This window comes from Pocillopora damicornis, chromosome 7, assembly GCF_964200805.1.
Source record: "Pocillopora damicornis chromosome 7, jaPocDami1.2, whole genome shotgun sequence".
Taxonomy (NCBI): Eukaryota; Metazoa; Cnidaria; class Anthozoa; order Scleractinia; family Pocilloporidae; genus Pocillopora; species Pocillopora damicornis.
The window spans coordinates 11,541,110-11,555,451 of NC_142676.1; the positions used below are offsets into that span (position 1 = coordinate 11,541,110).

Here is a 14,342-nt window from a genome sequence, read left to right on the forward strand (position 1 = left end):
CAAAAGGTGCAAGTTATGCAATAAATGACATTGGCGGAGGTACACGTAAGGTGATCAGTGATCTTAATGGATCTCTTAGGTCCCGATATTTTCTCTATGATCTTCCGGAAAGTATTATTTACTCTCATACAAATTAATTCTCAAACCGATATTTTTCTGTCAACAAAAGTGATTTGAGAGAGAGAAAAGAGAGGATTAATAAGTTACTTATCAGCTTGAGGTAGTGACCGAAGTCTTTGCTTCAAATACTGCTCAGCTGGAAAAACGAGATATATTTATAAAAAATGGCAACGAAAGTAGGGATGTACTCGGCGACTCACGAAAGCGTTACCGTTGCCCGTGGGCAGTATTAGGAAAATACTGACCGGATAAAGAACCAATCAGATTGCATGATTCGTTTCTATGCCCTCTTTTGCCATCTTACACGATGCTGTTCATAGCGTTCCATCACATGAGTATTTCAAGACACGTGCGTCACTTTTTCAATAGATCTTTTTTTTTTAAGAAAGGCTGGTGCGACTATGTTTTCTCGCGCAGTAGAATGGTAATCAAAGTTACTCCCGGAAAAAGATTATCACTTCACTTCGTTCTATTAGACGGGAGATGGACAATTTGCACCAAATCAGTTCAAACTCTTGGTTCATCTTCAGCAACGTTCCGAAAGAGAAATTTCCAACTGAATGTAGAGAATAAACTTGGATTGCTCATGAACTCGCGCCTCTAACACAGTCAGTCAGATTTCACACTAGAACTAGGTAATTTAGTGTTATCAACTGAGTTGATAATGTAAATTGGCCACTGTAAAGAGTTTCAAAGCTGACTTTTGGAGCGTTTGCCCTTTGTCATTCTCTCTGACGAACTGGGCTAACGCTCGAAACGTCAGCTTTGAAACTTTTTTAAGATGGCAAATTTACATTATGAACTCAGTTGATAAAGCCAAATGTTATCTTGTTATATTCCCCCACCGATGCAGCACCACAGTTTCTTTAGAAACTTACCCTCCATAAAAATATAACAAGTTGAATTGCGGCTCTGTCGCTCTTGTTTTCCTGCGCGTCAGGTATGCGCAGTTTCCTTGTTTTCACTTAAATTTCTCATCGGCTCCTTGTAGTAATTCCTTTTCGTGACTTGCTGATTTAGTTTCGGTTTTACGACACTCAGTAATAAAGCGCTCTACTAGCTACGGTTGAATTGCTCCGAGTGTAAGAGGGACAGTGGATGACTACAGATTGTCCTACCTTACGTCTTGTGGAACACGTTAGTCTTCTCACTTACCTACTAAGGGGTCGTTGTCTAGGTCCACATCTTTATCATCTGAAGTTTTGTTCGCTGAAATTATAGCGAAGATATGTAAGATGTCTTTTGCGCGTGTCACAACTGAACCAATTTTCCATTTTAGTGACCCATGATGAAATGGAATATCTGTTTTTGCATCCCAATGGCCAACCGTACCGATTTCTAATCTGTCAGAATCACTCTCTTTGTCATGGAAAAGGCTTTATGAAATTGAACGCGCGAAGGAATTTTTCGACGTCTTGCTTAACTAAAAATTCGTCGGTGGTTTTAAAAATGGAAACTAAATGGAAGCCCTCACTGAGCACGGATTTCTAGCTCTGAGTTGGATAGTGGAAGATTTTCTGGAATGGTGACGACAGATTTGAGACTCTCAGGTGATGAGTGAGGACCGATAAGTCGGTCAAGTTTTTGGGCCTTAATTTGGTGAAATGGTTAAAAACACTGCCTTTGGTGACGATATTGCTTGGAATGAGAGAAAGAGGATGCATAAAAATTAGAGCGAAAACAAATGTTCTCTTAGGTTTTAACGCGTTTCGCCTTCGTCTTGGTGCCGAAAATATTGGTTTAAGAACGCCCACCAGTCTTTTGCAGAAAAATATGATCTGCAAATATTTTATTTAAAACGGTGCAGCATCTTTTAGAATCAGTAGCCTTAATTTTTTCTTTTAAAGAAATGACAGGGGAAAAACTTCACACTTTTGAGTTTGGTCACGTATGGTGTCTTCTATAATTTTCTTGCATACACTTTTTTTTATATTGTGATAGATAAAAAGCCATTCCATCACTCACAGGTACAATATACTCTAAACTTGTGACAGTGCGATTGATAACTGGGCTGTTAGACTGCCGAAATACCAAGATTACTCAGTTTTTTCATCATCGATAACGAATCTCGGTTCGAGTTGTAGTATCATATCGTTATAATCATAAAAAAAATCTGATAAGGCCTCACTTTTTTCCTCACCTGGGGAACCGTTGTCAGCAGCAGCCAGGTTTTCATCAGCTTCCATGTTGTCCTCTTTGCCAACTGAAATACCAATACATATTAATAATTAAAACACTCCCCATCTATGATGATCTCTGATGATGACCAAGATTTATATTTCGACTTAATTTCGGACTTAAGCTTACATTCACTCAGTTTTATATTGATCTCTTGTACCTTTTGGTTTGTTTCCATCGTCATCTGATTCCTTCATGGATGTAAAATGATCTTGAAATAGCGAAGAACACAAATTTAATTGAGCAAGGAACACTTTCAGGGTTCAGTTTGTTCGACGATGTGTTTGATTTGATTGTGCGTGTTGTACTCAGTGGTTACAAACTTAAATTACCACTATCTTTTTTCATTTTATATCTCTCACCTGAAGAAAGTTTATCATCCAAATCAAGTTTTTCTTGGATTGCTTTAACTTTATCCCCTGACGTACCTAAAAAAATAAAACATAATTAAACATATTGGGTTGTGCTTTGGAAAATGTTTTAAAACAATGGAGGGTAATAAATTTTTAGAAAGCAACCAACAGACACGTTTATGAATACAATACATCAACAACAGTGGATATAGTGTTTTTTGGCCCAAGGTTTTCCTATTGTTGCTTTTTATTGCTGTTAAGCATTAAAATAGATGCTGCTGGTTATTGATTTAAAGCAACCAACGCTCACTCAATAAATCAGCCCTTGCAACAATGAATTCAAACAAACAGACTGTATAATTCTTTACCTGTTGAACTCCCGATCTCTAAATCCTTTAATTTTCCAGAGGAAAGGAATTGACTTTTCTCCTGGTCTAAAAGTATAAAAAACAGATTGTTTAAATGCTCATCATCACAATTATCATTTTTGCTATTCATCAGTTGTGCTATCATTATCATCATTACTATTATCAGAATTGTTCTTGATAAATTTGACAGGATAATAACAGTCATAGAATAATAAATATTACAAAAGAAAACTAATTAGGGCCAATTGGAATTTTTGTGATAGCCTAGTTGAAACCATTCCTGTTAGACTATCAAAATAGATAAATAATTGTCCATTAAAAGAAAAAAAGACTCCAGTTGCGAGTTGTGGTATAAAAATCGGCGCTAAACACATTTCATCATTTTTCTTTTGTTTGCTAATGATTTGTCTGCAAAGACCTGGTTTTCTCCTGCTCCTAACTTAACTTGCGCCTCTTCAGTTAAACCAAACAGCAATTAGTATAACTGGTATCCAAATTACAACATCCAGCACTTTTCTTTTACTAGTCTTGATCCTCCTGTCTATTTGAGAGTTTTTCCCCATTTCAATTTCAAAGACAAAAACAAATTTTGAACTAAAAAAAAATGCACAAGCAAATGTTTTAAATAACAACTGCTATTATGAGTCTGGGAAATCATTCTTCTCTTATGCAGTCAGAAAATTTTTGGAGGTACAGTTCGTCCTGTTATAGTAAAACAACACGTAGACTCGTAGTCAACAGTGTGGTTCGTCATTCGCTGACTTTCAGTTGTTTGATTGGCGACATCACCATTGATTGTTACTACCTTGTTTTAAGTCAGTCATTTTTTAGCCCCCTTTCCTATCTCCTTGTCTCCGGTGTTGGGAATCAGCGAACTTGATATAATGAACTGCAACTTGTATGTTGTTTGGATTTTCTCTCTGTAATAGTGTAGTTTGATCGTCCGGGAGAGTGTAGTCCTGAGAAGGACTGTTGTCGGTAGTGGCATCTGACGTTTCGACAACCTGAGCGGAAGTCATCATCTTGTATACACTGATTGGTCAGTTTTGCCGTGATGTTATTGGCTGTAAGACTTAGGTGGCGTAGGTCGGTCGTAATTGGTCGGTCTCGATCCGTTAGTGAAGTCCGGTCGTTCTGTTCGTTCATTTGTAATGGTAATGTCGTGAATGAGTCTTTTGTATGGTGCCTGTGTTGGTTCACACTTGTTAAGGGGAGTCTGTTCCAAGTTGGTAAACCAGCTTTCTAGGGTCAGTCGTTGAAAGTAGTTGGTGCTGTAGGTTGGGCATTGCGCAGGGTCCCAGTCAATAGAGTGGTTCGTAAGTCGGTGATGTTCAACAATCTGATTGTTGATATCGTCTTTCCTTGTCGCTCGTTTGTGTTCAGTTAGTCTAGTTGTGAGGTTTCTGCCAGTCTCACCGATGTAGGAGGCATGGTAGTGGGAGCAATTGATCTTATACAATGCTTCTTAGCTGTTCCTCGGTTCGTCTTTGTCTTTGACGCTAGTCAGTAACTGACGTAGTGTGGTAATAAGTTTGTTAGAGACGTGGATATTGAATGGTTGTAGGAATCGCGAGATGTTCTCAGATATGCCTTTACGTACGGTATATTTGCTGTAGTCGTAGGAGTTGTGTTGGCGTTAGCTTCGGTAGTTGTAGTAGGTCGGTAAGTGTTACATTTGATGAAGTCTTCGTTGTAGTTGTTCTTAGAAAAAACATGGTCAAGGTACTTGTTCTCGTCGGATAAGCTGTCTGTCGTGTTGCATCTAAGTTGCGCTCGTCGCGTAAGAGTCCTGATAGTTGTGGCTTTGTGTGATGTCGGGCTATAGGATGACTCGTCCAGTAATCTGTCGATATGTGTCGGTTTCCTGTAAACTGTTGTTCGTAGTGAGTTGTCGTCACGGCTTACCAGGCAGTCTAGAAAAGGTAGTTTACCATTTTCTTCGACCTCTCTGTATGTCAGTGTTTTTTTCGTTGAGGTGGTGGTGGAATGCGTCGATTTCGTCGTGTCGTACGGCGGTGAAAGTATCGTCAACGTAGCGTAACCAAAGCGGTATCGATTATAGGTAAGTCGAAAGGGCGCTTTCCTCGATGTTGCATCACAATTTCTGCTACAACAACAGAAATTGGAGACCCAATAGTTGTACTGTATAACTGTTTGTAGTGTTTACCGTTGTATTGAAAGTAAGTTGACGTCAGGCAAAGGTATAGTAAGTCCATAATGTTCTCTGTCGGTAGCAGTAGAGGGTCGGTAGATTGTAAGACAGCAGTCTCAGTACATTGTAATGCTAGTTGAAGTGGAATACTTGTAAAAAGCGATTTCACATCAAATGACACAAGTTTGTAGTCGTCAGGTATCTGTACAGTCTTAGTGGCGTTAATGAAGTCCTCGGTGGATTGTAGTTTACGTCTGGATTTGTCGGTGAGCGGTTGTAGTATTGTCGTCAGGTACTTGGACAGTTGGTATGTCGGAGAACCACAGAAAGAAACAATAGGGCGCATTGGGAAACCAGGTTTGTTTAGTTTCGGCAGACTGTAAAGTTTCAGTGGCTGTGGTACTGAGCACCTGAGTCGATAGTAGCGTTGGGTGTCAATGGCGTCTGTCTTCTTGAGTGTCAGTAATGTGCTGTTAAGTTTGCGTTGAAGCGCAGGAGTCGGGTCACGTTAGAGTTGTTCGTAGGTTTGTTTGTCGTTACTTTACTAGTGCGTCCATTTTGTCGTGATAGTCAGTTTTGTCCATGACAACAGTAACTCGTCCTTTGTCGGCTGGTAGAATAACTATGTCCTCGTCGTTTAAGGGCATGTTGTTCGTCTTTAGTCGAGTTGCTGCCATGTTGTAACGCTGATTGTATAGTGGAAGCAATTCTACTTCTGATGTTACCCTTAGTAGACTCAGATAGCTCTCGTTGCCGAGATAAAGCCGCTTCAACACTAGATACAATGGCCTTGGTTGGTATCCGTTTCGGTGTAACTGAGTGTTTCTGTCCGTATGACAGTAGGCGAGTTTCATTCCTGTCTAAGGGAAGGGAAGAGATATTCCTTACCTAGTTGTCGTCCGGTTTACTTCGTCTCTGTTCTTTGTTGCGTAGAAGTCCTTTCAGTTTCTGTTGATGCCCAGTACGGGCGCGTTCAGTCGCTTTGTTGTCTCGTTTGTCGGCAATAGTCGTGACAATGTCAAGTAATTCAGCAAGTACCAGTTGTTTCAGTTTGTCGTGAAGTTGTTGTGTCTTGTTTTTGTAGCGTTTGAGTCTTCTGTGGCAATCATTTAGCCGCGCTTTGACCAGTCGTCTGCAGGTGGTTCTGACGATCTGGATGACCTCTTGAGTGTTCAACGGGGACTAAACCAGAGTTGTTGTCGTATTCGTCTGACAGTGCTTGCGTAGGTGATGTAGTCGTTCGTAAGTCGTTCGCTCTCTCGTCCAAGAGAACGTAACACAGTAAATGGTTTGAACCCCGGGGTAACATATAATAGCGTTTGAAGCTCTTTTTTCTTTTGTTTTATAAACCTTGACTTCGTCTCGGTAACTCAATGTTCAAAAACTCCTTGGTCAAAATCCAGTCCGCCCAGTCGCCCCACATACTTGGTGAAATACGCGCACAGGTGATTTTCAGAAAATAACCTTTGTATATTAAATTCCACTTAACTCAGTCTTTTAAGGACTTTGATTTCTCTGTACTTCCTAACTTACCTACTAAAGGAGCATCCTTCATATCCACTTTTTTCTCAACAGGAGTAGCTTCACTTTTGTCTGTCGATAAAATTACAATGAAATGGTTTTCACTCTTTTTTGTGTCATCAACTGATCAAGGAGGCAACTCATGGACTAAACTTTTGATAATGCGATTGATAACTGGTCTGTTAGACTGTCGAGATACCAAGAATATTCGCTTTGAACATCATGTAGTTGACAAAATAATGAAGGGGGTAAGTTTCTAAAAAAACTGTGGTGCTGCGTCGGTGGGAGAGTATAACAGGCTAATGAACTGAGTTGATAACGTAAATTAGCAACCGTAAAGAGTTTTAAAGCTAACATTTCAAGCATTAGCCCATCGTCAGAGCGAATGGCTCTGATTCACTATCAACTCAGTTTATAGTTGACAAAAACTAGTTGTCTTGTTATTGTTAATTCTAAAAAGAAATCTAAAGATGCTTGTTTCTTTTTTCTCACCTGATAAACTGTTATCAGCAAAGTCCAGGCTTCCAACAGCGGCTGTTGAGGAGGCCTGTTGACCAACTAAAATACCAATAAATGTAAATAGTAATAATACTCATGACTTTTACAACTTTTGTTTTCTTCATCTCCTAATATATGCAAGGTTTTCTCCCCTAGGTGTAAAATTAAGACCCAAATCGGTTTGAAAAGTGAAAAATGTAAAACGCATAGTTATCGTGCCGATTTAGGCTGTAAAATAATTTCTTCTTTATTTCTATCCTAAATATTGACCCTCTAAAAGTGATCATCTCTCTTCAATCTTCGAGAAGCTGACTTGTTTTGCAATGTGTTTCCCAGTGTTTAATTGACGCTTAAGCTAATACACACTCTGTGTTTGCTCTAATTACTTGTACCTGTTGATTTTGCATCATCGTCATCTGACTCCTTCTTGAGTCCGAATTGACCTTGGAATGATAAAAAAGAATATTTTTCCTTTGAGCAAGGTAAATTTTTAGCCGTAATGATTCAGTTGTTTGTGTTTAACTTATTTTCATAGGTCTTTTTTCACTCCCAAACTTGAAAAGTGCAATTCATTTACTGTTTTATCTCTCTCACCTGATAAAAGCTCATCCTCCAAATTCACCTTTTCTTGGTTTGTTGAATCTTTGCCTTCCGAAGTAGCTAAAAATTAGGAAAGAATCAAACATATTGGGCTGTGCTCTGGACTTTTCCGTTGAACAACGAAGAATAATACATTTATAGGGGGTAACAATTAATTATATAGAGTCTATTAGATATATTTTCCTCCTTTGAATGTGTTTGATTTCAAATCAAGTCAGTCCTACTTACCTGCTATGGACAAAGAAGCATTAAAATCCACTCCGTTATCGCTTGAGGTAACTTCGCTTTTGTCTGCCTCTGAAATTATAACCAAAAGTTGTATCTCATCTGAGTTGAGTTAAATGCGTTTTGGTACAGTTTAGTTTAGTGAATATTTAACGTTACAAATACTTGTAAACAATTAGAGATTGCTTTGAAATTAAGGAAACTGTGCCAACCAATGTTGTGGTTCTTTAGTCGACGATGTTCAGAAATGTGATTGTTGACATCACCATTTCTCACGGCCGATCTTTTAAACTGCTCCTTGTTAGTTCTGTTCGTAATTGAATGTTCTCTTGAGTTTTTATGGGTTTTGCCCTCGTCTCGGTGCCGAAAATCTTGGTTAAGAACGCCTGCCAGTTTTTTGCAGAAAAAAGATCTGCGCATATTTTAATCAAAACGGCGCAGCCTCTTTTAGACTCAGTAATTTTGTCTGTTAAAGAAATGACAAGGAAAAAATTCACACTTTTGAGTTTTGTCACGTATTTGTGTCTTCTGTAATTTCCTCGTACGCTCCATATTTTTATATCGTGATTACGGATAAAAAGCCAGTCCATCATTCGCAGGTACAATTCTTGCTCTAAACTTGTGCTAGTGAAACTAGTGCGATTGATAACTGGGCGATTGATAACCAAGATTATTTGGTTTTCTCATCATAGGTTACAAACCTCGGTTCTAGTTGTTGTATCATATCGTTACAATCATAACGGTGTGCACGTGCTTCTCTTATGCCGTCAGAAAATCACTGGAAGTACAGTTCGTGCTCTTACAGTGAAACAACACATGGACACTTAGTCAAAGCTGTGCACGTGGTTCGTCATTCGCTGATTTTCAGTTGTTTGATAGTTGACATCACCATTGATCTTTGCTCGTTCGTCTTAAGTCAGTCATTTGTTTGCGCCCTTTCCTATCTCCCTGTCTCTGAAGTTGGGAATCGGCGCAATTCGTCTAATAAACTGCACCTTGTCTGTAGTTTGAATCTTCCTTGTCTTTAATGTTAATTAGTAACAGAAGTTCTTTTTGTCTTCGTTTCATAAACCTCGACTTCGTCTCGGTTACGCAATATTCAAAAACTTCTTAGTCAAAATCCAGTCCACTCAGTCACACCACATACTTGGTGAAATACACGTTCATGTGATTTTCAGAAAGTAATCTATGTATATTAAATTCCACCTAACTCAGTCTTTTAAGGACTTTCATTTCTCTGTGCTTTTTAACTTACCTACTAAAGGAGAATCCTTCATATCCACTTTTTTCTCAACAGAAGTAGCTTCACTCTTGTCTGTCAATGAAATTACAACAAAATGGTTTTCACTCTTTTTTGTGTCATCAACTGATCAAGGAGGCAACTCATGGACTAAACTTGTGATAATGCGATAGATAACTGGTCTGTTAGACTGTCGAGGTACCAAGAATATTCGCTGTGCTCATCATGTAGTTGACAAAATAATAAAGGGGATAAGTTTCTAAAAAAAAAGTGGTGCTGCGTCGGTGGGAGAGTATAACGGTAATGAACTGAGTTGATAACGTAAATTAGCAACCGTAAAGAGTTTTAAAGCTGACATTTCGAGCATTAGCCCATCGTCAGAGAGAATGGCTCTGATTCACTATCAACCCAGTTGATAGTTGAAAAAATTTCAGTACTAGTTGTCGCGTTATTTAACTCTAAAAGGAAATCTAAATATGCTTGTTTCTTTTTTCTCACCTGATAAACTGTTATCAGCAAAGTCCAAGCTTCCAACAGCGGCTGTTGAGGAGGCCTGTTGACCAACTAAAATACCAATACATGTAAATAGTAGTAATACTCGTGATTTTTCACAACTTTTGTTTTCTTCATCTCCTAATATATGCAAGGTTTTTCCCCTAGGTGTAAAAATATCTAAGATGGAAATCGGTTTGGAAAGTGAAAAATGTAAAACGCATGGTTATCGTGCCGATTTAAGCTATAAATAATTTCTTCTTTATTTCTATCCTAAATGTTAACCCCCCAAAAAAGGCATCAGTCCCTCCTCAATCTTCGAAAAGCTCTCTTGATTCGGTATCCACGGGTTTCGCCCATAACGAGTTTCGCCCAAGAAGCGTTTCGCCCATAACGAGAATGGTTTCGCCCAGGCATAAATTCGATTCGCCCAGACTGACAGTCAGTGATTATCCAGGCTAAGGGCCTCTTTAGACATATGCTTTAGATGAGCCCGGTAACCGGGCTTTTGTTTTCTGTTCATACAATGTTCATACACGACTTTCGTAATGGCGGACGTAGCGCGGGGCTACTATTGGTATTCAAATAACAGTTGACTTCACTTTGGAAACAATAGCGTGCCAAGTAAACTTCAGTTTACTTTTCAAATTCTATTGACAAGTGAAAAGGTGAGATTTTTTTGGCCAGAGTAAACAACGGTTCTTTTCAAGTTCTATTGACTAGTGAAAAGGTGAGATTTTTTTGGCAGGAGTGAACTTCAGTTCTTTTCAAATTCTATTGACTCGTGAAAAGGTGAGATTTTTTTTGCAAGAGTGAAAATCTATTGATAAGCGAACAGGTGAGATATTTTTGCAAGAGTAAGCTTTTCAAATTCTATTGATAAGGTTTGATTGAGATTTTTTGTGTAAGGCGGTAATTTCCTTTAAGTTAAAGCTTTCGTACCGCACGCTTCGTCGGAGTAGTAAAGCTATTCCACGCGCGCGCACTCATGAACTTGACTAGTTTCTATCTCTTTTCCAATTATATGTTGCCGTTACCTATGTCAGAAATACAATCTTTAACTCTCGATTCCTTTGTTTTAGTATTCACGAAACTGTATTCACATGTATTCATAAGCTGGCGTGCAGAACTTATCTTCCGTGTACAAAAGATTTGCAACGATGATATGTTCCACGCGCAAGTGTTTTCAAAAGCGTTTAATTTAATTCTCGAGAAGAAAAGTGATGCAAAAAAATCATAGCAATGCTTTTACGACAAACGGACGTCTCTGCAGTATTTCGTGCGCGAATTACCTTAACAATCCCCGCTCCACAGTGAAAGCTATAATTGACTTGTTCGTTTCAACAGTAACTTGTTCGTTTCAAAATTTCATGATCTCAGGTCAAGTCACTTTTCTTCATTCTGTGCATACAAACGTTTATAAGGTTGACGTTTTCCGAGTGAGAGTGTAGAAGTTTTACTTATGGGCGAAACCTTTATTGTTCTGGGCGAAACCATTCTCGTTCTGGGCGAAACGATATGTGCGAAACTCGTTATGGGCGAAACCCGCTATAACCCTTGATTCGTAACGTGTTTCTTGGTGTTTAATTGACGCTTAACTTTTAACACGCACTCTGTGTTTGCTGTAATCATTTGTACCTGTTGATTTGCCATCATCGTCGTCTGACTCCTTCTTGAATCCAGATAGACCTTGGAATGGTAAAAAAGAATATTTTGCTTTAAGCAAGGAAAATTTTTAGCCGTAATGATAAGTTGTTTGTGTTTAACTTATTTTCATAGGTCTTTTTTCACTCCCAAACTTGAAAAGTGCAATTCATTTACTGTTTTATCTCTCTCACCTGATAAAAGCTCATCCTCCAAATTCACCTTTTCTTGGTTTGCTGAATCTTTCCCTTCCGAAGTAGCTAAAAATTAAGAAAGAATCAAACATATTGGGCTGTGCTCTGGACTTTTCCATTAAACAATGAAGAATAATACATTTATAGGGGGTAACAATTAATTATATAGAGTCTATTAGATATATTTTCCTCCTTTAAATGTGTTTGATTTCAAATCAAGTCAGTCTTACTTACCTGCTATGGACAAAGAAGCATTAAAATCCACTCCGTTATCGCTTGAGGTAACTTCGCTTTTGTCTGCCTCTGAAATTATAACCAAAAGTTGTATCTCATCTGAGTTGAGTTAAATGCGTTTTGGTACAGTTTAGTTTAGTGCATCTGAAAGGTCTGTTGTCTATTTAGGTTTAGCTCAGGTTAGCTAAGTATAAGTTATCGTTTAGGCGGGGGCACAGAGGAAGGAGTGTTAATAGTTTAGTTGAGTATAAATTTACGTCTAGTTTGTCACCAAAAAGATACCTGGCCTATGATTAAGTACACATATCAGACATTGAACTTGTCACACCTATTCAAATGGTATCTTATGGGCGGGGAAATAACAACGACAAACAAGTGAGGAGTGCCGCGAGTATTTAGACCTACTGGACCAGGAAAAATTTTACAATGATAAGTTGAATAACAACATATTGAATAATTTCTGTCCATCATCAGGGTAAGCTATGTTCTGTTATTATTGCACAAGTCAACAATTTCTGAAAAGCATTTAACAATTTTTCTCACCAAATGAACTGTTATCAGGCAAGTCCTGGTTTCCTTCGGCTGCTTCAACTTGCGCCTCTTTGGTGACTCAAAAAAACAAAGAATATCATTGGTCATAAAAACTGGAATATTTGAAAAGCTTTTCTATTGATTTCCACCATCCTCTGATATTTTAATTGGGGTTTTTTCCTTAATATCGCAATATGAAAGACTAAAATAACTTCAGAAACTGAAAAATATAAATTTTTTCCGTTATTGTGTAGCTTACGACTGTGAAACAATCTCTTGATTTTTTCTGTCTTAATATTAACCCACAGAAAATTATTAAGTCAGTTTTCAATCTTTAAACGCTTAATTGCCATGAAACGTTTCATTTGAAATAACTACAACTGTCCTTTTGGTAAAAAGTTTTCTTGAGTGAATTTCCACACCACTTATCTCTCAACGGCTTCTTAGCCGCGTAAACATTTAAGATCAAGTAACAAGGTGCGAGGAAAATAATGAAATTGTTTAACATTACAATTACTTGTAAACAATCATAGATTGGTTTGAAGTTACGGAAACTGTGCAGACCAATGCCACAATTGAAATATGATTATTTTGCTCAGTTTTAAACAAAAACGATTCCAGGGTTTTTTTTGGATAATCTTCCTATTTCAAACTGTCTGAGTGTTACACTTATTACTTCTACCTATTAATTTGTTATCATTGCCATCTGACTCCTTCTTTAATGCAATTTGGCCTCGAATTATGAAAGAAAAAACATTTCCCTTTGAACTAAGAACACTTTTAGTTAATGATCCATCGTTTGTTTATTTCAATGTTTATTTCATGACGTTTGTTGTACTCAATGCTCACTGACTTAATTTATTGCTATCTACTTGGTGAAAACATTATTTGATGAAAAAAACCGAAAGCTGCGGACTGACCCTCTGGGGAAGTTCAGTTGGACTTTCTAATCTGATTAGACATCTCTAATTTGATTAGACATCTCTAATTTGTTAGTTTGTCTTTTTCATGGAAAACGGCTTTATGAAATTGAACGCCCGAAGGAATTTTTCGAAGTGTTGCTTGCCTAAAAATTTTTCGGTGCTTTTAAAAATGGAAACAGAATTTAAGCCCTTACCGAGCACAGATTTCTAGCTCTGAATTAGATAGTGGAAGATTTTCTGGAATGGTGACGAAAGTTTTGAGGCTTTCAGGTAATGAGTGAGGACCGGTAAGTTGGTCAAGTTTTTGGGCCATAATTTGGTGCAAATGGTTAAAAACACTGACTTTTGATGACGATATTGATTAGAATGAGAGAAAGAGGATGTATAAAAAGTTAGAGTGAAAACTCTTAGGGTTAGATTAAGAAGATCGTAGTATGTTTAATGATATAATTTACTCCGTGTGTTGACGAACTCTTCCATTGCGAGCTCTTGTGTTATGGCACATACAAAAAAGCTGATCAACAATCAATTTTTTACCTGATGAGTTGTTGAAAGGAAAGTCCTCGTTTTCTTCAGCTGCCTCAGCTTGTGTCTCTATGATAACTAAAATGAAACGGGTGATGATGATAATATAATCAGTTGTGACCTGTAATTAATGGAGTAAGTTTCTAAAGGAACTGTGGTGCTACGTCGGTGCAAGAGTATAATAGGGTAATTTGGCATCATCAGCTGAGTTGATAACGTAAATTGACCACTGTTTCAAGAGTCAAAGCTGACGTTTCGAGAGTTAGCCGTTCGTCAGAGCAACCGTGACCTGTCATAGTTTTTTTTGTGTTCCCCTCACTCTCTTGATTTTTACTCTTCTGTTGGGAAGAATCAGCCTTAAGTAGGTAATCCAGCTTCCGAAAGAGTCTTGGAGAGTCCCAGACAATATTGTGGTTCGTTTGTCGACGATGTTTAGAAGTGTGATTGTTGACATCACCTTTTCTCACTGCCGATCTTTTAAACTGCTCCTTGATAGTTTTGTTCGTAAATAAATGTTCTCTTGAGTTTTTACGCATTTCGCCTC

General features: G+C 38.1%; 1 protein-coding gene and 1 pseudogene across 1 annotated transcript in view; both read right to left on the reverse strand.

Annotated features, from left to right (window-relative positions):
* The window catches only part of LOC149042582 (uncharacterized), a 39,206-nt gene that overhangs the window by 9,192 nt on the left and 15,672 nt on the right, over positions 1-14,342 (reverse strand). The window contains exons 23-39 of the mRNA XM_089213618.1: positions 13,811-13,876; positions 12,363-12,428; positions 11,820-11,888; positions 11,586-11,651; positions 11,386-11,436; positions 9,754-9,819; positions 9,271-9,330; positions 8,019-8,087; positions 7,785-7,850; positions 7,583-7,633; positions 7,185-7,250; positions 6,705-6,764; positions 3,020-3,085; positions 2,661-2,726; positions 2,459-2,509; positions 2,261-2,323; positions 1,276-1,329 (exon numbers count right to left, since the gene is read on the reverse strand). Coding sequence (XP_089069744.1) covers positions 1,276-1,329; positions 2,261-2,323; positions 2,459-2,509; positions 2,661-2,726; positions 3,020-3,085; positions 6,705-6,764; positions 7,185-7,250; positions 7,583-7,633; positions 7,785-7,850; positions 8,019-8,087; positions 9,271-9,330; positions 9,754-9,819; positions 11,386-11,436; positions 11,586-11,651; positions 11,820-11,888; positions 12,363-12,428; positions 13,811-13,876 — 1,056 coding nt within the window. The remainder of the gene's footprint in view (positions 1-1,275; positions 1,330-2,260; positions 2,324-2,458; positions 2,510-2,660; positions 2,727-3,019; positions 3,086-6,704; positions 6,765-7,184; positions 7,251-7,582; positions 7,634-7,784; positions 7,851-8,018; positions 8,088-9,270; positions 9,331-9,753; positions 9,820-11,385; positions 11,437-11,585; positions 11,652-11,819; positions 11,889-12,362; positions 12,429-13,810; positions 13,877-14,342) is intronic.
* LOC149042583 (uncharacterized) lies at positions 4,004-5,755 on the reverse strand (annotated as a pseudogene).